The sequence below is a fragment of the Ostrea edulis genome, chromosome 2 (genome assembly GCF_947568905.1).
Source record: "Ostrea edulis chromosome 2, xbOstEdul1.1, whole genome shotgun sequence".
NCBI classification, from domain to species: domain Eukaryota; kingdom Metazoa; phylum Mollusca; class Bivalvia; order Ostreida; family Ostreidae; genus Ostrea; species Ostrea edulis.
In genome coordinates this window covers 19,344,827-19,372,499 of record NC_079165.1, presented here as the reverse complement: position 1 = coordinate 19,372,499, position 27,673 = coordinate 19,344,827, and the positions used below count along the sequence as shown (strand labels likewise).

The following is a 27,673-nucleotide window of genomic DNA, read 5'->3' as shown; positions in this document are numbered from 1 at the left end:
AAAACAAAAACACGTGTAGAAAAATTATCGGGAAATGTTTCTTATGCAAGGTGAAGATAACGAACAGTGATCAATCTCATAACTCCTACAAGCAATACACAATAGATAGTTGGGCAAACACGGACCCCTGGACACACCGGAGTTATCAGCAGTCAAAATCTTATCCTTATTTATTTCTTATTATGACGTTGAACGCCAGAAGGTCGATTTCTACCTGGCGAGGCTCATATGGAAAGCCTATGTAAATTAAGAACTGTTTGGAAAGTGAATATGGCAGACTGAAGTGCATTCCTAGGTAAAAACCAATACTGTCTCTTTTGTCAAACAGGAAACAAACTTTGCATTGAAAATCAAATACATTTAATTGAATTTTTTTTTATTAAATTGTGACATTAGAGCAGTCTGTAAAATAATTACTATGGGAACAGTGTGAATATGTTTACCTATGGAAATGAGGCTGGTTTAAATGATATTGCTAAATTTACAATTTTAGCATTTAAAGACAGGAAAAACGTTATGGAATATGTGACTTGTGATAATAGTGACATATCATAGAACCATATTGCATTTAATTTAATAAATATTGTAGATTTAGTACTAAATATGATACTAGAACCTAATTATACATATACCACGTCTTTACTGTTTGGTATTTGAAAAAGCAATTGCAGGCATCACTTGCATATCATATACAAATCGTATATTTAAAACTGAATTTGTTGATATTAATGTTTCCTTTTTAGATTTCACAGACTGTTCCGCAACCATGGATTATTTTTTCAGAAACTTACTGTGCGACTACATATGCCAGAAGTGGTGTTAATCAAATGTGGATTCTAAAAAAAAAATTCTGAAGAACTTTTAGTATTAAACTTCAAATCGCAAAACTTTTCCGAAATCAATAATCAGTGATCAGTCATCCAAAAGATTACTGTTAAACACCACTCTTATTTCACGCACAAGAACTCTGAAGTTGAAATAAAAAAATATGCTAGAGTTCCTCATTAACAATATCTTCGTGGTCTGGTGATCAGGTCTTCCAACAGTCTATTGGAACTCCCATGGGCACAAATTGTGCTCCATTGTTAGCTGACCTGTTTTTAGATTCATATGAAGCAGAATTTATTCAAAACTTCTACATGAGAAGAGGAAATATCTTACTGTGATCTTCAATTGGACATTTAGATATATTGACAACATTTTTTTCTATAAACAATAACTTTCATTCATATGTCGATGCAATATATCCCTGTGACCTCAAAGTAAAAGACACCAGAGTCGTCCACTTCTGTTTCATACTAAGATATTTTATTAAAAGTAGACATTAACGGCAAACTGACAAGGCAACTGTTTGACAAACGAGATGATTTCAGTTTCTCAATTTTAAACTTCCAAGGTCTATATAGAAATATTCCATTATCACCTGCATATGGTGTTTATATCTCGATACGCAGGAGCTTGTTCTGTGTATGGACAGTTTTTAAATTGAGGCAAGCTTCTGACAAACACGTTAATGGTACAGGGGTTTCGAAATTCTCGATTAAAGTCGACATTTCGCAAATTCTATGGTCATTATAACGATCTAGTTTGCCAATACAACTTAACATTGGGTCAAATGCTGTCTGACGTGTTTCATACCGACTGTTAAACCGTTCTTGGCACACTGATTTTGCTTACGGAAAACTCCGTTTGCCTGATCAGAATATAGGACTCACGGCGGATGTGACCGGTCGTCAGGGGATGCTTACTCCTCCTAGGCATCTGATTCCACCTCTGGTGAGTCCAGGGATCCGTGTTTGCCCAACTATATATTTTGCATTGCTTATAGGAGTTATGAGATTGATCATTGTTCGTTATCTACACCTTACATTCCTACACGTTTGAAGTATAGAAATAACGACCTTCCGATAGGAAAAAATACTTTGAGCGAATTCGAATATGCTAAATGCTTTTGAAGAATTTATGGATGTGCAAAGTCTTGATATTTTACTTACAAAGTTTGCAGAAAAGTGCAGCTTCTGAGTAAAATATCAAGAGATTTTATATATTGATAAAATCTATCACAGGAATTAATTATAAACTTGAAAAATATATTTTGATAGGGGAACAGCTGGTTAATTTTCATAACAAAAGCAGAAACTTTCTTTCGCAAAGATTTAAAAACAATGACTTTATAAAAGGTACATCAATAACAAATTCCAAACAAAGACACACACATTCTCTCTATTTCTCATTCTGACATTTTTATAATAAATATTGATAGAATATTGTTCTCACTGGTTTCTTTTGAGAGCGTCTTTTAGATTTTTCCGAAATACTTCCATACACTGGGAAATCCACTCATCCGGTAACTCTAGGTACGACTCGTTTTCAACAACGTGCAGAAGAGACATCGGCATTTCTCGGACAACATTTTTTTCCAACAGAATTAACAAAAGAATGTTTTCTCCCCCACGGGAGTAAATACTTTCCATTCGCGCCATATTGAATTCGAACATACACCAATGTGACTTCAAAAAATGTGACGTCATTACAAAAACGATTCTTCTGCTGTTATGTATGGCGTTTGTTATATTTTCAGCAATATATATTCCTGGAAGGAAATCTCTGTCATGAATGCAGAGTTTTAGTTCATAGCTTTCCACCCTTCTCTGAATTTCATTCAACACAAAACTTCTGTCCTCCTCCGCGTATGAAATAAACGCATCATATTCATAGTTCACCCTTTTCTTAGTTTTCTCTAATTCTGGAAACAGAACACGTTTAGTGAGATAGTAAATATAGAGGATTTTCCATCGGTAACGATAGATGATTCGATAAACTATCAAGCTGAAAATAAGGCATATAAAGGAAGACGTCACGATGATCAGTAAACTGTATGTGGAGCAACCCTTCTGCAAAATCTGTACAATATTTGGCAAGTTTTGAAGCGATAGAAGGGATCCATTCTTGTATGCACATGTTATGTTGTGTAAATGCGTAAACCTTGAGTGATGGTACTGGTTCATCCATTGAAAAAAGAACGTGTTCTCACAAGAACACGATAACGGATTTCCTAGAAAGTTAATTGTGAACGTTTCATGTAGTGGTAATAAATTAATGGCCTGTTCATCGAGTCCTGTTAAAAGATTGTAAGACATGTCAATATGTTCAAGCAGATACATATGGCTGATATCAACTGTCCATTTCTCCATTCTATTGTACGAAATATTCAGGAGTTTTATTCTGAAGTTGTTTCTGAAAACTCTACGAGGCAAAAAAGTGATTTTATTATCATGTAAATTTAAGACAGTTAGATTTCCGTTTCCCCCCAGGATTTCCCCAGCACTATCTCGTTCGAAACTATGACCTAAAAGATTTTGGGAACAGTTTAATACTTCTAATCTTGGAAGGCCATTCAATGCTTGAGTTGAAATATCAGCACAAAAGTTGTTTGAGGCATCAATATATGTAACGTTATGGATTCCAAAGAGCGGGCCAATTAACTTGAAAATAAAATTGTTCTGAAAGTGCAGATGCTTCAGATTACAAGGTCCAAAATGTACTGCATAAACAGGGTACGTTAACTTCATGTCGTTGGCATAGATTGTTTGAACATTTTTTGGCAGGTAAAACATGAATATTGGTGGCTTTCGAAGTTCTGACACTCCATAAGTTTTCATTTCTTTAGGAATACTTTGGGTTGAAAATCTAACCTCTGGACGATTGTGACACGATTCAGTATAGTCGCTGCAACCATCGAAGAAATCAGTATGAGAATGTATTTGAAAACTAACGTTAAGAGTCTGCAGGTTGTGCAAAGAACCCGTTTCTAATACGTACATTCCATTATCAATCTTATTGTCGCCTACAGACAAATATTTAAGAGACTTTGGTAGATTGTAGGTAATCAATCCTGTTTCGATCATCTCCAGCCTGTTACTGTCTAGGTATAGTTCTTCCAGCGATGTCTTGTTCAGATATTTCGTATGATTGCGTAATAGGATCGTTCCTAATCCAAATGTACAGTGTATTTTCACAAGTCTTAGAACTTTTATGGTACTATTCTGGAGATCGTACGAAATATTTCCAAACCCCCTGAAGCCGAGTCGACTATTGTACGACATGTCCAAATACTGCAAGTGTGTCTGAGATGCCAGTGACCCAATTTCGATATTTGTAATATCACACAAGGATAAATCCAAATGAGTTAGGTTAAATTTATCAAACACGTGCGAAAATAGGGATTTGATACGGCATACACCATCATATCCGGATGCTTCCAAGATTTTTAATGTTTCGATTTTCTGATCTGAAAACATATCTCCGAAATTTCCGTTTTCACAACCATCTATTCGTAAATGGAATAATGACTTGAAGCCGTCAAAAATACCAAGAGGATAGAGTTTCTGCATACAATTAATATTATGTTTCAGAGACAAATATCTTAAATTTGGCATGCCTCTCATATTAGGCAGGAAAGAGACATTTATTTGATTGTTGTCTAAATTTAGATGATTCAGTTGTCTATATTTATGTAGATTTATCAACTGATGTAATTTGTTGAATGACAAATCTAGCCATGTCAAATTCTGTGGTAAATTATCTGGGACGTGATCAAACCTATTATGTGCTAGCTTTAAGTGAGTTATGTTTGATTTTTCAAGGAAACAAGGAGGAACTTGTAGATTTCGAAAAGAACAATCCGCTTGCAATGTAGACTCCTTCCACAGGCAAATTTTGATATTGGGTATGCATTCGTCTTTCGTCTGAGCGAATGGGATTAACAGCGCTAGCAGTAGACATACTTTGAAATTTGCAACGCCCACCATAATATTGGTATCCAACTACAAGTAGCAAAAAGGTCTTTGTTAAAAAAGAAAACAAAATTAGTATGAAATGGAATACAAGTATAGCATACTGTATACTAGGCATTTTTAACAAATGTTGATTTAGAACATGTTGCTGACTGATATAAAATCGATAAATTAGTAACCATCAAAATAATGTTAATAAAATTATCATTGGCTTTTCTCACAGTCATGAAAGGCTTTGGCACACGTTTATCTCTACAAATTATCATATTTTACACGCACCTAAACTACCATGTATACGGTATCATAGGAATCTGTTTGATGTTGTACATGTATGAGATGTAATGGTTGGATAAAGATCTGACGAGTCCATAGTACCGGATTTATTTGGCATATCTGAGAGTGACATCACTTTACCAGTATCTTTTCCGCGATTTGAATTCTCTCCAACAGATTTTCTATGGCCTCTAGAATTATTAAAACCTACCACACAGCCTTACGTATTGGATTGATTGTATCTTGCTTAACGTCTCGCTCGAGAATTTTTCATTCATATGGAGACGTCAAGAAGACGTCAAGAAGACCGGTGAAGGGCTTCAAATTTAAGCCTATGCTCGGCGCTTACGGCCATTGAGCAGTGGGGGTTCTTTAGCGTGCCACACCTACTGTGACACGGGACATCCGTTTATAAGAACATATCCGAGGACCCGTGACATTCACACCTGATGCCGAGCGTTTGGCGATGGAACTATCACTACCCGTTTTAACAACTTGGGTCTGTCGCGGCCGGGATTCGAACCTCGGCCTTCCACATGCGGGGCGAACGCTCTAACCTCTCGGCCACCGCGGCGGTTTCTTTCGTATTGGAAAGATTCAGAAGAAATTTCTGGGTGATGATATCCATGGCAGAAGTAATGAACTCAAAAGTGCTTTTTTGAAAAATCTATTATTACTATCAAGAAGATCTAGACACTTCTAACACAATAAAACCATCACAACCAACAGCCATGAAATATGCCAGATTCAAATGTTTCCAGTGTCGCTCTCTCTCTGGATTCTGAGACTTTGCAAGAACCTCAATGGTATTCCGAGAAAGCATCTGCCCATTCTATCCATACCAAAAAACAAATGACTGAAGTGTACAATGAAAGGCGAAGATAACGAAGAGTGATCAATCTCATAACTCCTATAAGCAATACAAAATAGAAAGTTGGGCAAACACGGACCCTTGGATTTACCAGAGGTGGGATCAATATAGAAGAAGGAAAAATTGTTTTAGCACACTAAATCTCCTCTTCCATTTTCCATAGTTTTGAAAAACATATTTTAGGGATCATGTTTAAAGTGAAAAATTAAGAGTTACGGTACATACCAGTCATCTATATGTGCTTCAACAAAGGACGCGTGTTGAGAACATGAGACACTACATTTTTCGTAACGCCACCCCCTACTTTCATAAAAATAAATGCTGTATGTAACGCAAATACTCAATAATGTGGTTATAACATAACGTACACTGAACAAACAAATCTCTACGATCATACAATGGAGATCGGTTTAAATTAGGCACCTGATCCCACCTCTGGTGTGTCCAGGGTCCGTGTTTGCCCAACTATCTATTTTGTATTGTTTGTAGGAGTTATGAGATTGCTCACCTCTCATTGGTGAAGTACACGTATAGCAGTTATATAAGTCAATTTTTCAATATGAAATAATATTCCTATGAAGCAGAATTTATTCAAAACCCGTTACATCAGAAGAAAAAATATCTTGCTGTGGCCTTTAATTCTACATTTAGATGTATCGACGACGTTTTATCTATTAACAATAATAATTTTCATTTATATGTCAATTCAATATATATCCCAGTGAAGTCGAAATAAAAGACATTACAGAGTCCTCCACTTCTGCTTCATACTTAGATATTTTATTGAAAGTACAGTGAAGATATTAACGGCAAACTAACAACTCAACTTAATGACAAACGGGATGATTGAGAGGGCGTTAATGCAAGGTGAAGATAACGAACAGTGATCAATCTCACAACTCCTATAAGCAATACAAAGTAGATAGTTGGGCAAACACGGACCCCTGGACACACCAGAGGTGGGATCAGGTGCCTAGGAGGAGTAAGCATCCTCTGTTGACCGGTCACACCCGCAGTGAGCCCTATATATATCCTTATCAGGTAAATGAAGTTATCCACAGTCAAAATTAGCGTGCCAAGAACGGCTTAACAATGGGTATGAAACACGTCAGACAGCATTTGACCCAATGATAGGTTGTATTGATCCTTATTATATTGTGTTATATCATTAACCTGGACGGACGTAGGCAGGTAAAGCTGACAATTGGGCCATTCGTCTCGAATAAAGGCGGCGATAGAGGGAGCAATTAAGGGCATCCACGACAGTGGAATCAAACCATCGGGTAGGTGGAAATCAGAGTCATTTGTGAAATACTTACAACTAAAGTTTTAGTTTTTGTATACATATACTTTCAATCATTAAACAATTTAAAGTTTTGTGGGTCATAGGACAGGGGTCTGGGTTATTGAGTCATTCATAATATACTGGGCTCCTGAAGTACCACCAGTCGACCCAGGGGAAGAAATTTCGTTCTCCAAGATAAGAATATTACCATATTGTGGTTCTAAATAATGGGAATGAGATGACAAGACTTCGAAACCATTTCGAGAATAAGTAAAGTCTAATCCTCCACCATATTACTTGGTGGTACAATTAGGTTTTAACTAGTTGGGCATCTTGGCTGGAAGGGAATTGTTTCAAAGCATTAAATGCTCATTCTTACGTCGCAAGTTACTGGTTCCAAACATGTCTATTGTCTGGGCTGACATGTTACCTCGCTTGTATTGGCACAATGTCAAGGTTGACGCCATGCGCAAAGACGTCAATAGTAAAGTTAAGCAATTTCTGACAAGGGAATGAGGTCTGGTCATCAGAGATCCAACTCAATTTTGCCCAGAAAGACCTGTTTAGGTATGATGACACTCATATAAATTAATATCAATTAGGCAATTCAGCATTCCTCAATTGTTTGCAAGGGGGTCTTGAAACAGTTTGATGCAATCAGCCAGACATTAAGAGTATTCCCTGATTACCTAGAGTAAGAGCTCTTGTACATGTATTTTTATTTAATTTGTTTTTAACATAAGATTGGATGGGTGAAATAATATTTATATAAGATAACAGAACATGTGTGTACATATAAGTATATATGCATAACTCGTCGGTGGCGTTTGAACTTGTATTGAAAAGTTAATTTGGCGGAATATGGGGATTACCAGAAAGGAGGCTCCGATTTCTATTATGTCTGGCTCAAAGCTCTGGTCTATTGATCCTCAGCACTGGGGAGGATTTTAGGTTTACTTTAGTAGTACATGAGGGGCCAGCTTGATCCCTGCGGTACAAAGGGCAAACTTTGGGGTCTATCCCTGGGGTATTAGTCCCATGTAGTTGGTTTTTACTAGGGAACTGTGTACAGTTAGGGCTCGAGTCACAGGGGCTAAGCCCGTTTGGGCCCGTTCTGTGATACCATAAATATAGAAAGGGGTCTAACTCTGACCCAGATGTACAACTATCCACTCGCTTCAAATAACTAACAGGCCTTACCGGTCACCTGAGTACTAGTGAAAATTTATCACTAATCCCAAGGGCTTTAGAATCTAGAAAAAAGTTCCTGTTCTGAATATCTAAGCTAAATAAATATATAATATTCATCAAAAGTATAAAACAAGATGTGTTCTTACAACTTCAATACCCTCATAAGTACCTACACTGATGAAAGGCTTTGCATAATATAGTAGGTGTATTAACATAAAAAAAACATTAAAAGATAGGACTATAGAAGGCCCCATCCTAGACTCAAAACCCGGGGTTGTGAAATTCACCATTTTTTGTACATCGTTGTCCACTATTTCCTAGTATGCATTTAGATCTTATACAGTATCAGCAAACTTACACATAAACACTATATACTAAGTTTGGACCCACCCTGGGGGTCATGAAATTTACTATTGTCGTAGAAGCCTTCCTGCTTTACATCTTAATGCATTTAATTTTTCCTAAACATGTACGGTTCTAGAGAAGAAGAGATTAGAAAATTTGTCAATTTTGGGCAGTTTTTGCCCCGCCCCATAGGCCCCAGGAATCCTGAAATTTACAATTTATGTCCCCCTTGTCCCAAAGATATTTCATTGGTATAGCAGAAGTTAAATACATGCATGTCTATTGTTCACACATTTAGTAACTGACCATTTTGGCCCCACCATTATACCAAAACCCGTACCCCTGGGGTCATCAAATCTACAATTTTGGTAAAGGACTACCTGCTCTTTTTAAATATCCATTTAGTATCAATAGCACTAAAGGAAATGTTAATTAAAGGGACTGGTTCACGATTTTGGAAAAAAAAATTCATTTTGATGTTAAACATTAAAAATATAACTGATTTAATAATGACAGCCAACATTTTGAACTTCTGAACGCAAGAATAAAAGCAATATTTTAGCCTTAAATCTGTGTTATGTAAACAAAGACTCGATTCTTTTCATGTATACAAACAAACCAGTGAAACGTTAATTTTGTAATATAAAGCATCTTAATTTTGCATACTCACAAATTTTAACTTTTAGATGATATATTTTACCCAAAGAATGCTTGAAATGTGAAAAATATAATAAACTTAGATGATATCCATTTCTTTTGACAATTTCGTAAACAATAACATACCACAATCTTGGTTTGCAAAACGAATAATAAACTCTCTAAAATGGCCTTCTGTGATAATGCATAACCTTATTTTTTATTTGAAATGTTTTAAACACATTAGACAATAGATTTTGATCATTAAAAGTGAAAAACAAAATTTTGGGGAAAATCCTGAATCAGTCCCTTTAAGTGTTTTACACATAAACACTATATCGTAAGTTTGGCCCCGCCCTGGGGTCTGAACCCCTACGGCGGGGATCATGAAATTTACAATTGTGGTAGAGGCCTTCCGGCTCTACATCACCATGCATTTAGCCTTTTTTAAACATGTTTGGTTCTTGGTAGGAAGATTTTTGGAAATTGGTTAATTTTAGGCAGTTTTTGCTCCGCCCCAAGGCCCCAGGAATGCTGAAAATGACAATTTATGTATCTTTTGTTCCAAGGACGCTTCATACCAAATATGAAAAGAATTGGAATGATAGTTATCAGGAAGAAGTTAAAAATGTTTATTATTCACACATTTAACAAGAGGTACTGTGAGCAATGCTCACTAAGAATACCCCCCGCTTACCCCAATCTCCCAAAGGGTGTTGGTAATAGGTATAAACTACCTCTTTTCTGAGTGTAAAAATCAAATGGCATGACAAACCGAACCATATTGCTACTTCGATGTCCAGTGCACGTGATCTTTGACCTTTTGACCCCAAAATCGATAGGGAACATCTTCATCCCATGGGTAGTCCATATGTATGATATGGTAACTGTAGGTGGAAAGGATAACGCTTTAGAGCCCGGAAACCATATTGCTACTTCGATGTCCAGTGCGCGTGACCTTTGACCTTTTGACCCTAAAATCGATAGGGAACATCTTAATCCCATGGGTAGTCCATATGTATGATATGGTGACTGTAGGTGGAAAGGATAACGCTTTAGAGTCCGGAAACCATATTGCTACTTCGCTGTCCAGTGCGCGTGACCTTTGACCTTTTGACCCCAAAATCGATAGGGAACATCTTAATCCCATGGGTAGTCCATATGTATGATATGGTGACTGTAGGTGGAAAGGATAACGCTTTAGAGCCCGGAAACCATATTGCTACTTCGATGTCCAGTGCGCGTGACCTTTGACCTTTTGACCCCAAAATCGATAGGGAACATCTTCATCCCATGGGTAGTCCATATGTATGATATGGTGACTGTAGGTGGAAAGGATAACGCTTTAGAGCCCGGAAACCATATTGCTACTTTGATGTCCAGTGCGCATGACCTTTGACCTTTTGACCCCAAAATCGATAGGGAACATCTTCATCCCATGGGTAGTCCATATGTATGATATGGTGACTGTAGGTGGAAAGGATAATGCTTTAGAGCCCGGAAACCATTGCGTCTACAGACGGACGGACAGACAGACGGACAACTCGATTCCAGTTTGCCCCCCCCCCCCCCACAACTTGTTGCGGGGGGTATAATAACTGACCATTTTTGTCCCACCCTAATACCAATACGCCTAACCTTAGGATCATGAAATTTACAATTTTGGTAAAGGACTATCTGCTCTTTCTAAATATTCATTTACACTGTAGTTTCGATACAGTAATAACAGCACTAAAGAAGATGTTATTAAAGCGTTTTACACATAAACACTATACACCAAGTTTGGCCCCGCCCTGGGGTCAGAAACCCTACTCTGGGGATCATGAAATTTACAAATGTGGTACAGGCCTTCCTTTTCTACATCACCATGTATTTAGTTTTTATTACACATGTGGGGTTCTTGAGAAGAAGATTTTTGAAAATTGGTTAATTTGGGCAGTTTTTGCCCCACACCTAAGGCCCCAGGGGTGCAGGAATCCTGAACTTTACAATTGATGCCCCCTTTGTCCCAAAGATTCTTCATACCAAATTTGAAAATAATTGGACAGGTAGTTATCAAGAAGTTAAAAATGTTCAATTGTTAACGCACGACTGCGGAAGACAACCAATTTGCTCGTCTCTTTGCATAGACAAATGTTTTAACTACTTGCGTGCCAAATTTCAAGCCACAGGTTTTAATAACAGAGATGTACGTCACCGTTCTCTTTAATTCACCTGTTTATTTTTTACTACGCAGGGCATTTCCCGGTCCAGGTAACCGGATGGTTTCTTGCCTATGACAGCAGCGAAATATAGACTAGTGTGGAAGATTTCCGACCTTATCAATTAAAATTTCACATCAATTATACGCTACTTACTTCCTCAAACTTGAATGATGTTCTTTGCGTAGACGTTACACGACTCGTCTTTTCCTCGGCAACATCAACTGTTGACAAGATCTGTCATTTTAATGACAATACTAAATACCCGATATACTTAAAATCTCAAATACCTTTAAATTGATCTAAACATTATCCTTGTGATATCTCACCTAGAGAAAGAAATTGAACATTATTGTTTGGCTTTTATATTTTTTTTTTTGGTTTTTATTTTATTTCATTTTAATTATTTTTACCCATTTCCCCCTTCTTTAAAGTTTTAGGTATTTCGGGTCTTTAGTGATTGATTGATTGATTGTATCTTGTTTAACGTCTCTCTCGAGAATTTTTCACTCATAACGAGATGTCATCACGAGCGGTGAAGGGCTTCAAATTTAGGGGGGGTCTTTAGCGCGTTTGCGTTTCTCAAAATGGCAGTTAGGGTCAGGAGTTGATGTTTTGTAAAATAGGTGACCCAGATACGGCGAACTTTATTAAAGTATGAGGAAGTAATTATCAGATATTTGATATGAAATTTTAATTGATAGGTCCAAAATCTTCCACATTAGTCTGGATTTCGCTGCAAACCACCCGGTGACGTGGACAGGTAAATGTTCTAGTAAAAATAAACAGTTGAAATCGAGATAACGATGACGTATATCTGTTATTTTTAGAACCCGCGGCTTAAAATTTGGCATGCAAGTAATTAAAACATTAATATATGCAAGGAGACTAGCACATTACGCATACCGCACCTACATGTAGTTTCTGATTTTTTAGGCATTTGAAGCGAGTGGGTATTCTTTTTTGTATCTGGATCAGAGTTAGACCCCTTTCTACATGTATATTTATGGTATCACAGAGTTCGGGCCCAAACGGGCTTTGCCCCTGTGGCCCGAGTCAGAACTTGAATTCCTCTTTTTGCTTGGCACTCATTCTTGTCGGGGTCACCAAGAGGTGCTTTTCCACCACAGTTACCTGCGGGGACGTTATCACGCCAGGTCCTAAGGGAGGTCATCCCGGTAGTCAGGTAACGTTTTCCCTGGTTCTACCGGTTTTTTTTATATATATATGTAAAGATAGATTGTGACAAACACTCGCCACTAAAGTAATTATTTTAATAAGCTCCATTGCAAAGTAATAGTGTAAGTAGTTGGTGTATCTGCGATTAATTAATTATAAATCATTATTCTAACGGAAATCTTGTCATGCAAGTCCCTATTGACCAAACAATGTAAATGTTTTTAAACTAACACGTGACGTGTTCTAATAAAAATATCACTTACTTCTCAAGCCCTTCGTGTGTGTCTGCTAGCTCTTGGTTACTGATTCCCACGTCAATTTTATCCTTATCCGTATGAGTTGTATCTCGTTCTATTTTAACCCCCTTCTCTCATATCGTGTCAAAATTCTGGGTCTATCCGCTATACGCTTTCTCACTGGACGACATGCTGCACTATGTACTGTGCGCATGTGTCTGCAGACCGAAAGGAGGAGTCTCGGTGTATTTTTTTTTACAGGGGGTTTATAGGAGAATTTTCTACTTTAGAAATATGTTATTTTCGCAAAGTTTATACATTAACTATGCAAAAACATAACAACTTTAGAATGCTCTGGGAAAATTATCCAAAATATTAATGATCGCATAATAATTAACGATCATTTCCTGCTGGCACTTTCGCCTTACGGCTCGGCTCTTCAGGCAGTTTTAGTACTAGCAGGAAATGATCTTCGATTATTATGTGATCATTTTGGATTTTATTCCTTTAAATCATCTAACAACTATGTAGATTTCTTCATTCATTTTTTGACATATATACATGTATAATGCACAATTCGAAATTTATTAATGATAACATATGTATATAAATGAGGGAATGATGATCGGGAAAATACGGGTATTACATTCACAATCCAAAATAAACAGTTGATTACACAAGTACACATATAAAAGGAAATATATAAACGAAAATATAGTACAACTTTCAAGATTCGTTGTCTCTTTGGGAACCACATAATTATTTACGGTCACTTTGCATGTACATACTAATATTCATTTATTGAACAGGTGAGAGAGGGAGAGAGAAAATGCCCTACATCGATGTACACTATCATTTCACAGAAGGAAAGAAATTTAATTGATCACTGATATACGTGTAAGCTTACAAGCATTTAAAATTGCCAGCTATTTTAAAATTTGTGCTTGACAATATATTGGGAACTTATTGGAGTTGCATCGGTGCTTATAATTGAATTCATCAAAAGGAAACAAATATTAGTTAGAACTTTGCATGTAAAAAATTACTGACTTTGTATGTTAGAATAACGGAAAAAGTAAATTGTCAAAGGTGGGCGGAGCAGGCCCCCTGCCCATCCATACCCCCTGTATACGTGCCTGATGTGCACAAGTTCAATGTGGAACGGAAAGTGCGTGTATACATTTTATTCATGTATTCCATATTAATTATTTTGTCTGCAAGATTCGTCTCCGAAAAATTCGGAACATGCTTTCGGTCAGAGCAGAAATGAATTCATTCTGAATTACATCTAGATTGAATGCAAACGTGGGTTTCTTTTAATTTTATTAGACTATAGGGCTCACGGCGGGTGTGACCGGTCAACAGGGGATGCTTACTCCTCCTAGGCACCTGATCCCACCTCTGGTGCGTCCAGGGGTCCGTGCTTGCCCAACTATCTATTTTGTATTGCTTGTAGGAGTTATGAGATTGATCACTGTTCGTTATCTTCACCTTGCACTCTTTAGAATAATAATAATAAAAAAAAAACAAAAAAACAACAACCCAGAATTATATATGCAGCTTTGTTTTTATTGATATCTAAATCAGTAAATGAATCCGGATATAAATTATGTGTTTCCGTGACCATATAGATATTGGTACAACTAATTTATAGTAATAAAAAAGAAAATGTTTATACCCTTGCCTTTTGCAAATCCCATTTATGCATTATACATGTAGTATTTTGACATTGTATCATACCAAATGAAGCCTCAAAACGAATTTTATGATTACTAACATCTTATCGAATACATTTGAATTTTCAGTATATATCCATTGAACCAGATCTACGAAATGAAAATATTTATATATATGAATTACACGCAAGCCTAAAAGTAATCATTATGGCATGGACTGCATGAAAACTATGGTTTCCATGGTGCGGAAACTGTGCGGAACGATCGAGAACGGAAAAAACAAAATGGTAGATTGGATTGGGGGGAGCCTTTTGCTGCCTCAATAACAATTTCCCCCACACTTCATTATCTTCAATCGCTGGAGGTTGGGAAGGGGTGGTTAGAGTCCTCTACTATGAGTGCATCATATTTTTTTTTACCCAATCTACATTTTCTTATATAAATTTGGTGGTGGTGGTGTTGGGTGTCTTTTACTATTAGTTGGGTGACTTTTACTATTATTCCCTCCCACCTCTGTCGACGCGGGTTCGAATCCCGCTCGCACCAGTAAGTGAGAAAGTTTTCCAGTTTACTTTCGGAAGGTCGGTGGTCTCTTCCCAGGTACATTGTATCTAGGTTCTCTCTTCCTAGTCATCAGTAGACAACGGCAAGATACATCATGCTCAGGGCATCGAAGAGGAGTAGGAAAACCCCCTACATCGGGGCAGCAACGGGGACACGGGGAGCTGCCAGTAGGCGCAGGGCCACCTTCACATTATCCACAGACCATTTCAATTCTCATTCACACCGGTTATCGATATTAGACAACCCACCATATCACCTTTAGTTAGTGTGGAAGATGAGCTGGCAATACATGTTGATCAATCAACAAAAGAAAAAATCTGGGCCAAAGAATATATAGACTTATCAAAATTGCTCCAGTCTGACTTCGAACATACAAATGAACAAAAGGTATCGATCGTGGGTGGCCAAAACCCACTTTAAAAAATTACATCTATTTCATGTCTGGACTGATGCCTTTTTGATTTTTGCCAGCATCTACTTAACAAGGCACCCTGTTGATCTCCAGGACATCCTTAAGTACATTCGCACGGTTAGACTGGCAACAAACAGATCAATCAGTGGGTGGGTGGAGTACGATAGGCAATTTAGGTTACGAATGTCAAAAAATCCGAATATTTCTTGGGGTTCAGTGGATGCTGAGCTGTGGTTACTGTTTATTTCTAACCCAAAGCCAGCCACTCCCAGCCCACTCCACCCTCAAATGCTATGACTTTAATTTCAAGGGCTCATGTTCTAGACAGACTTGCAACTACCACCACTCGTGTATATACTGTAATAAACCTACCCAAGAATTCATTGTTGGGCCAACTCTAGTAATTCATCTCCGCAAGCCTCGAATCAAAACACTCACTCAAACACTCAACCTCGTCAACCATTAAGTCAGCCCAATTTTCGTCCCTTCAACCCCCGAGCACAACCCAAATCCTATCAACGCCCAAGAAACATGGGCCCTCGGTTCAACACCCATTAACCCATTAATTTTGCGACAATATCTTGTGAAATACCCAGATACCCATTTAGTGCAGTATGTCATTTCTGGTTTCACTCATGGTTTTAAATTGAATTACACTGGTTTAAGGCTCCCAATTTCACCAAAAAAATATGAAATCTGCTTCTCAACATCAAACTGAATTGCTTCAAATTATTCATAAAGAAATTCAATTAGGCCGCATGGCAGGTCCGTTCCTACATCGCCCCTTGTCAAATTTAAGGTGTAACCCAGTTGGAGTATTACCTAAAAAGATGGTGGCTGGAGGTTAATAACAAACCTGTCCGCCCCATCAGGAAATAATGTAAACCAGTTTATCGACACACAATTGTGTTCTGTTTTATATGCCTCATTTGACCAGGCTATTCAAGTGATCCAAACTTTAGGGAAGGGGACTTTACTGTGCAAGATGGATTTATCAAGCGCTTTTAGATTGTTACCTGTACATCCTACAGATTTTTCCTTATTAGGCATGTGTATAGATGACCAATTCTACATTGACAAATGCATGCCATTTGGCATCGTCGCAAACCACGGGTTATTGTTCCATTCTATTTCACAAACAGAATGAAACAATAATCCGTGGTTTGCGACGATGACCATTTGGATGTTCCATCGTTTGTTCGACATTTGAGAAGTTTTCTTCTTTACTTCATTGGATAGTAGCAAAAGAGGCAAACAATAACCATATCATCCATTACTTGACGACTTTTTGTTTGCTGGTAAGCTAAGGTCTCGAGATTGCTATACCCTCGCTCAAGTCTTTAGACAAACATGCAAAGCAATCGGTGTTCCCATAAATGACAAAAAATCCAAGGGTCCAACCACTAAACTAACATTTTTAGGTTTGGGCATCGACACAATTAGTCAAACAATTGTTATTTCAGAAAAGTCTATCGAGCTTAAGCAAAATGCTGTTATTTTTGGGTGCGTGAAACAAGAAATGCAGTCATTGTGAGGCTCTTAAATTTTTTCTCGAAGGCAATCCCAGGTATTAGAGCATTTACTCGTAGATTTTATAACTCTACCATAGATATACACAAATCTTACTTTCGTGTGCGAGTTACCCAGGGTATGAAACTGGATGCTCAGGTTTGGTTGGACTTCCTTGAGAACTTCAATGGCCAAACGCCATTTCCGGCATTAACTTGGTCATCCAATACCTCCTTAAATCTATTTACAGATAGTTGTGCTTCTTGGGGAGGTGGGGCCTTTTTTAATAACAGATGTCTGGTTATTACGTGGCCCATTACATGGAACTCGCAGATACTCAGGGGCATTACCTTCTTAGAATTTATACCAATTTTGTGTGCAATATGGGTATGGTCAGATTGTTTTACTGCTAAGAAACTGTTACTCAATACTGACAATCTTGCGTTAGTGCATATCTTAAATTCCCAGACTAGCAAATCAGATAGGGTCATGCAGCTAGTCCGACCTTTAGTTCTCGTTTGCTTAAGACACAATATACAAATAAAAGAAGGCCATATTCCCGGATGTAGGAATTCAATTGCGGATGCTATTTCTCGCTTTCAGTGGGATCGTTTCAAATCACGGGCCCCTCAGGCGGACATGTATCCTACCCAGTTACCCCCGGCATTGTGGGAAATCTTGAAGGTCGTGTAGGTCACTACTTGCAGCAGCAGTTGCCAAATACACAACAGCAACTTATCGCAGAGCACTACACTGCTTCCTGCACTATGGCCATCTTCCGTTGAACAAATTGTTTATTATTTAGCTTATTTATCTGCAAATAACATATCACATTCATCAGCAAAATGTTACATTAGTGGTCTCATTTATCGGCTTCAAATCCAAGGAAAATAAGACACAACTAAAGTATTCATAGTTAAGAAAATGCTAGAAGGCATGCATCGTTTAAATCCTTCAAAGGACATACAGGCTCCTATTTCTCTCCCCCTCTTAAATCGCATTACATTGGCACTCCCTTCAGTTTGCAAAAATTATTATGAGGCCACATTATTTACTTCGGCCTTTCATTTGGCATTCTTTGCATTGCTTAGAGTCAGTGAGCTAACAATTTCCCAAAACAAAACAATGCTTGTAAAGAAGTTGGTTACCACCGTTATTTATTTGAAATCTGTGCCCCAATATTCTTTTATTAAGTGAACCTCTAATTTCTTCCACATAAATACATTTCTCTCTTTGTTACATTTACAGTGGGACTAAACTCCTTAAGTTTCTCTCTTTGTTACATTTACAGTGGGACTAACCTCCTTAAGTTTCTCTCTTTGTTACATTTACAGTGGGACTAAACTCCTAAAGTTTCTCTCTTTGTTACATTTACAGTGGGACTAAACTCCTTAAGTTTCTCTCTTTGTTACATTTACAGTGGGACTAAACTCCTTAAGTTTCTCTCTTTGTTACATTTACAGTGGGACTAAACTCCTTAAGTTTCTCTCTTTGTTACATTTACAGTGGGACTAAACTCCTTAAGTTTCTCTCTTTGTTACATTTACAGTGGGACTAAACTCCTTAAGTTTCTCTCTTTGTTACATTTACAGTGGGACTAAACTCCTTAAGTTTCTCTCTTTGTTACATTTACAGTGGGACTAAACTCCTTAAGTTCCTCTCTTTGTTACATTTACAGTGGGACTAAACTCCTTAAGTTTCTCCACGATGTCTTGGTATGTTGTGGTTGGCTTTTCTCTTAACAATGTTTCAATAAAAGACACATCGTCCTCGGAAAGCTTCCGTGATTTTCTTCCGCTACGACTTCCTGGAGCCACACTTCCGTCTTTGCAGAATTTCTCCCACACACGCTTTACCGTGGATGAATGATTGTACAAATTATTTGCTATGTTCGCTAATCCTCCTCTTGGAACTGAACCCGTATTAGTGTTTGCACCAATTTCTTTTAAGCCCAGTTATAATTAATAATCTAAAGTAATCAGATAGAGATTCATTTCTCCCGAGCATAGACCGTCTCATATTTTTATTAGATTGTGAGGATACTAACTTGTTTGTAGAATTATTTAAAGTTATAATTGATATGTGTAAAATTTTGTGGATTGGAAATCAGCTTAGAAATTGGACTTGCAATCCTATATTTTCAAGGGAGTCCGCGTTGAAAAATGTTCCAGCCCGAGCGGCATTATATTTTTCAATCCGCGCCGAGTTATGCATTGTGATGTCAGATGTTTGGACTGTTAGGGATAATCTGTGTCTGGTAAAAATATCAACAGATTTTTTTTTTAAAACATAGATAAAAGTTTAACGCAGGCGTTTTCATTTAAACTCCTCATTTTAAAATTGTTTTCAAACCTCAGGCGTTTCCTTTTAAAATTGTTTTCAAAATGTTAGGCCTGGGGATTTTTAAATAAAAGCGTTTGCCTTTAAAATTAATTTTGTAGTTTCTTCGTTTAATTTGATATATAAGCTTATTACATACATTGCATATACAATACTATTATTCACAAAGATTTTAACGCAGTCTTGTTTATAACTATGAAAGCGCTGTTAGTAATTAACTTTTTTGCGATAGCAATAAAGTATGCGTAAATAAGCACAAGCAATGAGAACAGCCTTCTTCGTAAATGGAGTTACTTATACTAAATAATTATTTATTGCGAAAGACATAAATCTTATAGCATTATAACAAAATTGAACATGCATAATAATTACAACAAAACTGAAAATAAACGGTCAATTCATACAAATACACTGTGTTTTTGAAAGGTTAACAGTACAAACATGATATACGGGTCACATGCGCGGTTGAATTGAATTTTTAAAAAGTTGATCTGCATATATATTTTTCGCCTGAAATGGAAGCGAAAAGTTGATTAAAATCAGGAACTGCAGTTTTTGTGGGCCTATTACCCACTAATTGTTTTATGATCAGGTAAATGGAATATAAAAATTGAACTAATAATTATGTTCCCCTTGGTTTTAATCCATTATAGACCTCATTCTTTCGTTTTGCATACGTTTTCCAATTGTTTAACTTTATAATTCATTAATACAATTAGAGGAAACTAAGTGGATTGAAAATGAAAATAAGAATTTCAATGCAATGAGTTCAAGGGAGTCTGCGCTGAAAAAATTCCCATCCGTGCTTAGATCTTTTCAATCCGTGCTGAGTTAGAATCTGCCCATCGGACTGTGACGTCAAGTGTTTTGACTGAATGCTATATATTTCATTTCTTACCACTTAATTAATGTACCCCCGTCTTATGGGAAGTCGACAATGATGGAGAATATGAAATCATCCCGTTTACCATAAACTGGAGTTGTTATTTTGCCGTTCATATCTGGCAGATATTATGGAGTTCAATGACATTTCAGACATCTTTGTACAGGGGAATAAAGAGAATACCATATTCGGTTCAGACTAGTTTTCGTCACCAGTTCTAGTCGTCAGATTTGACGCTAGAAGTTTGTAGTTCGATGTAAAGTGTGTTGGAAATGGAATGACGTTCTTTGTGCACTTATTTGTTTTGAGATTTGTCGATGTTTATGCAGCGAATAATGTTCCTGGTGCACCTATTAGACCTGACACTCTTGTACTGCAGAATAATATATTCATATTAGCTTAGATACTCTACTTAGTTATGTTCCTGGGTCAGCCCTGTACTACAGATATTTGCTAGATTGTGTTATACTGAAAAACTTTAAAAAACGCAAACATGGGTAATTTTTGGTGTTATTCATCAATTCTTTAATAATAATATTTATTTATACAGCGCCCTATATGAATATAAATAACCACTCTAAAGCGCTGCACACAATAACAATTATACAGCATGTTATAAACGTAGTAAAAGGACATTATAATAGCATTAAGACAGATAATATCAAAACAATGCTAGAAAAACATCAATAAAGTGAAGTAAAATTACTAAAATCTAAAACATGATATGCATGAAAAAAGTTCCACGCCGTACAATCACATGCTATAAAATACAATAGTTGAAATAAATATACAATTATACACTTGCAAAAGTCATGTTAAAATGATGGTAAAGAAACCATAGAGATTTAACCACCTATAATACTAATAATATGCAAGTCTAAAAAGATGTGTTTTTACATTAATTCAATACACAAATATCTTTTATAATACATTTCTAATAATCTAATAATTCTAAATGCCATTGTTGTTCCATGAGAGGCTACCTGTGAAATAGAAGTCAAAAGGTGTGCGACAAAATTGTGATATTGGTACATGTAACTAATACCGGGCACAGGGTTTGCTCCCATTAACAAATTCAAAGATGTACCAGTGTACCAAGTTTGATGTCTGTCAAGCCAAGTGTTCTCAATATATTGAGCGGACAGTATATTTCTATGTCCAGAGGAGATTGACCCTTGACTTTTTGACCTGAAAACTATAGAGATCCTCTTCTACTCATAACCAACCCACACATGAAATATCATCAAGTTGATGGCTCTCAAGATATTGGGCGGACAACATGTGGTCTACCGACCGACAGCTGCAAACCAATATGCCCCTTTTCTTTGAAGGGAACATAATGATAATATGAAAAGTTCTACAAACTATGAAAAACATTCCACAGCAAAACTTTCTGATAACAGCAGGATGTTGCGGCTGACAAATAACAACAAAGGAATACAGGGTCAATTAACAATGTTACAACATCGATTTAATTGATTAGTATATAAGTACATCATGACAATTTATCAAAAAAGAAAGATAACAAACGAAAGTTGCCAAAACTATCGTAATACATATACATAAAGTAAACATGGGGGCGAAGTCAAAGCACAATTTTATTCAATAAGCAAATCCATAACACAATAACCAAAATTCTGTAATTTAAGATTTTTTCAATGAAACATTACTACAGATCCTCTCTCATTGGGTAGGCTTGATATGTTGTAAGATAAATTGCATAAATAATTTTTAACTCAGTTTCGTTCTTGATATTGTTCCAAATTTTCTTCAGCATATTATAATTCTTATCTAATACACATATTCAATAATCAATTGTCAAATAATCAAGATTGGTCAATAAGCTAGCTGCTCAAGAGTATACACTTCGATGAACTTTGTCTACCTTGGCTCTAGTTCTGATGGGATCTACCACTACGACCTCGCCGTCTCAACATCCAACAATAACAAATACACTGCATCCAATATGCAGTCAATTAGCAACCTTATTCTTCACACATTAGATATTTTATTGAAAGTAGAAATTAACGGCAAACTGACAACTCAACTGTATGACAAACGGGATGATTTCAGCTTCTCCACCCTCAACTTACCATATTTATGTAGCAATATTCCATTATCACCTGCATATGGTGTTTATATATCTCAACTGATTCGATATGCAAGTGCTTGTTCTGCGTATAGTCAGTTTTTAAATCGAGGTAAGCTACTGACAAACAAGTTGATGGTACAGGGATTTCAACAGTCTCAATTGAAGTCAGCATTTCGAAAATTCTATGGTCGTTATAACGATCTACTTCGTCAGTACAACCTCGCATTGGGTCAAATGCTGTCTGACGTGTTTCATACCGATTGTTAAGCCGTTCTTGGCACACTGATTTTGACTGCAAATAACTCCGTTTACCTGACCAGGATATAGGGCTCACGGCGGGTGTGACCGGTCAATAGGGGATGCTTACTCCTCCTAGGCACCTGATCCCACCTCTGGTGTGTCCAGGGGTCCGTGTTTGCCCAACTATCTATTTTGTATTGCTTATAGAAGTTATGAGATTGCTCACTGTTCGTTATCTTCACCTTGCACGTGGGTATAGCAACTTGACGGGATTCGGGGCTCGTTACTTTCACTATAACTAGATCATCATATGTGAAGGTCATCATTGTACCACGTGTTTACTGTTTAGTATTTTAAAAAAAAACAAGAAAAAAACACATCCAACGTGTTTTGGTTATCAATTATGTATTATTCAAATCGTACGGCTAAATCCCTACGCGTTTGAAATTTAAAAATAAGAGTCCTTTATAAGAGTCAAGAGGAAAATGGAATTATAAGGATTCAACATTCTTTTTGAAGAATTTATCGATGTGAAAACTCTGGAAATTTTATTTAGAAACTTTGCATAAAAGTGCAGATTGTGAATAAAATATCAAGAGTTTGCATATCGATACATACTTTAAAAGGAATAAATTTTAAATTGAAAACTGTCTTTTATAGGGAGAGTACAGCTGGTGAATTTTCGTAATAAAAACCAAACCCTTCTTTGGCAAAGGGTTAAAATCAATGACTTTATAAAAGGTACATCAATAACAAATTCAAAACAATGACACACACAGGCTCTCTCTCTCTCTCTCTCTCTCTCTCTCTCTTACATATCTATAATTGATAGAATATTGTTCTCACTAGTTGTTTTTAATAGCGTCTTTTAGATTTTTCCGAAATATTTCCATACACTGGGAAATCCTCTCATCCGGGAACTCTAGGTACGACTCGTTTTCAACAACGTGCAGAAGAGTCATCGGCATTTCTCGGACAATATTTTTCTCCAGAAGAATTAACAAAAGGATGTTTTCTCCCCCACGGGAGTAAATACTTTCCATTCGCGCCATATTGAATTCAAACATACACCAATGTGACCTCAAAAAGTGTGACGTCATTACAAAAACAATTCGTCTGCTGTTATGTATAGCGTTTGTTATATTTTCAGCAATATCTATTCCTGGAAGGAAATTCCTGTCATGAATGCAGAGTTTTAGTTCATAGCTCTCCATCCTTCTCTGAATCTCATTTAACACAAAGCTTCTGTCCTCCTCCGCGTATGAAATAAACGCGTCATATTCATAGTTAACCCTTTTCTTAGTTTTCTCTAATTCTGGAAACAGAACACGTTTAGTGAGATAGTAAATATAGAGGATTTTCCATCGGTAACGATAGATGATTCGATAAACTATCAAGCTGAAAATAAGGCATATAAAGGAAGACGTCACGATTATCAGTAAACTGTATGTGGAGCAATCCTTCTGCAAAATTTGCACAATACTTGGCAAGCCTTGAAGCGATAAAAGGGATCCATTCTTGTATGCACATGTTATGTTTTCCAAATGCGTAAACCTTGAGTGATGGTATCGGCTCATCCATTCAAAAAAGAATGTGTTCTCACAAGAACACGATAACGGATTTCCTAGAAAGTTAATTGTGAACGTTTCATGCAGCGGTAATAAATTAATGGCCTGTTCATCGAGTCCTGTTAAAAGATTGTAAGACATATCAAGATGTTCCAGCAGATACATATGGCTGATATCAACTGTCCATTTCTCCATTCTATTGTACGAAATATTCAGAAGTTTTACTCTGAGGTTGTTTCTGAAAACTCTTCGAGGCAAGAAAGTGATTTTATTATCATGTAAATTTAAGACAGTTAGATTTCCGTTTTGCCATAGGATTTCCCCATTAATATCTCTTCCGAAACTATGACCTAAAAGATTTTGAGAAAAGTTTAATACTTCTAATCTTGGAAGGACATTAAACGCTTGAGTTGAAATATCAGCGCAAAAGTTGTTTGAGGCATCAATATATGTAATGTTATGGAATCCAAAAACCGGACCATTGAACTTAAAAATAAAATTGTTCTGAAAGTGAATATGCTTCAGATTACAATGTCCAAAGTGTAGTTCATAAACAGGGTACGTTAATTTCATGTCGTTGGCATAGAGTGTGTGAATATTTTTGGGCAGGTAAAACGTGAATATTGGTGGCTCTCGAAGTTCTGACACTCCATAAGTTTCCATTTCTTTAGCAATATTTTGGGTTGAAGCTGTAACCTCTGGACGGTTGTGACACGATTCAGTATAGTCGCTGCAACCATCGAAGTAATCATTATGAGAATGTATTTGGAAACTAACGTTAAGAGTCTGTAGGTTGTGCAAAGAACCCGTTTCTAATACGTACATTCCATTATCCATCTTATTGTCGCCTACAGACAAATGTTTAAGAGACTTTGGTAGATTGTAGGTAATCAATCCTGTTTCGATCATCTCCAGCCTGTTACTGTCTAGGTATAGTTCTTCCAGCGATGTCTTGTTAAGATATTTCGTATGATTGCGTAATAGGATCGTTCCTAATCCAAATGTACAATGTATTTTCACAAGTCTTACAACTTTAATGGTACTATTCTGGAGGTCGTACGAAATATTTCCAAACCCCCTGAAGCCGAGTCGACTATTGTACGACATGTCCAAATACTGCAAGTGTGTCTGAGATGCCAGTGACCCGATTTCGATATTTGTAATATCACACAAGGATAAATCCAAATGAGTTAGGTTAAATTTATCAAACACGTGCGATGTTAAGGATTTGACACGACACACACCATCTGATCCAGATACATCCAAGATTTTTAATGTTTCGACTTTCTGATATGAAAACATGTCTCCGAAATTTCCGTTTTCACAACCATCTATTCGTAGATGGAATAATGACTTGAAGCCGTCTAAAATACCACGAGGATAGTGTTTCCCTGTACAGTCAGTATTACCTTTCAGAGACAAATATCTTACATTTGGCATGCCTCTCATATTAGGCAGGAAAAAGATATTTATTTGATTGTTGTCTAAATTTAGATGATTCAGTTGTCTATATTTATGTAGATTTATCAATTGATGTAATTTGTTGAATGACAAATCTAGCCATGTCAAATTCTGTGGTAAATTATCTGGGACGTGATCAAACCTATTATGTGCTAGGTTTAAGTGAGTTATGTTTGATTTTTTAAGGAAACAAGGAGGAACTTGTAGATTTCGAAAAGAACAATCCACTTGCAATGTAGACTCCTTCCACAGGCAAATGGTGGTATTGGGTGTGCATTCGTCTTTCGTCTGAGCGAATGGGATTGACAGCGCTAGCAGTAACCATACTCTGAAATTTGCAACGCCCACCATAATATTGGTATTCCACTACAAGAAATAAAAACTGTTAAAAAGACATTGAAAAAATCAGTATTAAAAATGCAATACATTGTACATTATACTGTATTCTGGTGGTTTTGACAAATGCTGATATAGTACATGTTGCTGACTGATATAAAATCGTCGAATTAGTGCTATCAATATCATGTTAATAGGATTATTATCATTGTCTTTTCTACACTTTGCTAAATTTACAGTCGTGAAATGCATTGGCCCACGTTTATATATAAAAATCGTACTTGGTGAATCTTGCGATAGTATGTGGGTCACATTTACTGGAAAATTGTTTTACATATACATGTACCATGAATTATTTTTCCCATGACCATAAAAATAATCTAAACAATAATGGGGAAAAATAAAATTATAAAACATCAACACATCCGCGGTAACAGACATCTGCCCCGTAGAAACGTACGTTGACTTCTCAAATCTTATTTCATATAATGGGCCAGCCCATAATAATGACATATTCTAACTCAGAAATAACAGTCATTTAGTGAAAGCTGGCAAAATGCCGTCGAAATAACTTTAGTTAATGCAGCGCCGAAGGCGTCACTTGATATAATCATTTAAAGTGAATTTTTCTGTGAACTTACGTAAAAAGAAAAACAAAAGAAAGAAAAAACCACCAAAGTCTAAAAAAAAAAAAGAAAAAAAAACCCCGAAAAAACCCCCAAAAAACCCACCTACTTTTTGTTCTCGGTGACCACCTTAGAAGAATGACAACGTGGTAATCCAAACTTATAAACCATACGACCGAACTTGTTAATTGCACACGGTTCTTTACGCGAACAGACACTTTTTAAAAGTATTCATAAGCTAAATAAAGGTTCTATCTTATTTCCATACAGTGTATCAGATAATATGACTGATCACGTGTTGCCGTAGCATTGTGGTATCTATTTCTATTGAATCTAAACAGCCAATCGATGAATAATATAATATTGATCCCGCCTCTGGTATATCCAGGGGTCCGTGTTTGCCCAACTCTTGATTTTGTATTCCTTATACATATAGGAGTTGAGATTGACACTGTTCGTTATCTTCACCTTGCATGTAGGAGTTATGAGATTGACACTTTTTGTTAGTAGCCTACTTGGTCAAGCGAAGTGATACGATGCACTAATCAACGGAAAAAGTCATATTCCACATAAAATGTAGAATTATTCACAACTTCTTGCAACAAATGAAAGGTGAAGATAACGAACAATGATCAATCTCATAACTCCTATAAGCAATACAAAATAGATAGTTGGGCAAACATGGACCATTGGACACACCAGATGTGGGATCAGGTGCCTAGGAGAAGTAAGCATCCCCTGTCGACCGGTCACACCTGCCGTGAGCCCGATATCCTGATCAGGTAAACGGAGTTATCTGTAGTCAAAATCAGTGTATCAAGAACGACCTAACAATCGGTATAAACTACGTCAGAGCATTTGTCTTAATGATATGTTGTATTGGTAAACTAGATTGTTATAATGAACATAGAATTTGCGAAATGCTGACTTTAAACGAGAATGTTGAAACCCCT

The 27,673-nt window shown here is 36.7% G+C and overlaps 2 protein-coding genes across 2 annotated transcripts; both read right to left on the bottom strand.

Moving 5' to 3' along the window:
- Positions 1-2,140: 2,140 nt before the first annotated feature.
- LOC125682194 (toll-like receptor 4) lies at positions 2,141-13,338 on the bottom strand. Its single transcript, XM_048922632.2, has 2 exons — positions 13,041-13,338; positions 2,141-4,826 (listed from the first exon to the last, which is right to left on the bottom strand). Exon 2 carries the CDS (start codon positions 4,809-4,811, stop codon positions 2,274-2,276), a length of 2,538 nt encoding a protein of 845 aa, XP_048778589.2. The 5' UTR covers positions 4,812-4,826; positions 13,041-13,338; the 3' UTR covers positions 2,141-2,273.
- Positions 13,339-21,857: 8,519 nt separating this feature from the next.
- Positions 21,858-27,673, bottom strand: LOC125682359 (toll-like receptor 4). Its single transcript, XM_056156306.1, has one exon. It carries the CDS (start codon positions 26,107-26,109, stop codon positions 23,575-23,577), a length of 2,535 nt encoding a protein of 844 aa, XP_056012281.1. The 5' UTR covers positions 26,110-27,673; the 3' UTR covers positions 21,858-23,574.

What these genes read in the sequence shown, in the direction of transcription:
- LOC125682359 (XM_056156306.1), bottom strand. Translation starts at nt 26,109, where the DNA reads ATGGTGGGCGTTGCAAATTTCAGAGTATGGTTACTGCTAGCGCTGTCA.
- LOC125682194 (XM_048922632.2), bottom strand. Translation starts at nt 4,811, where the DNA reads ATGGTGGGCGTTGCAAATTTCAAAGTATGTCTACTGCTAGCGCTGTTA.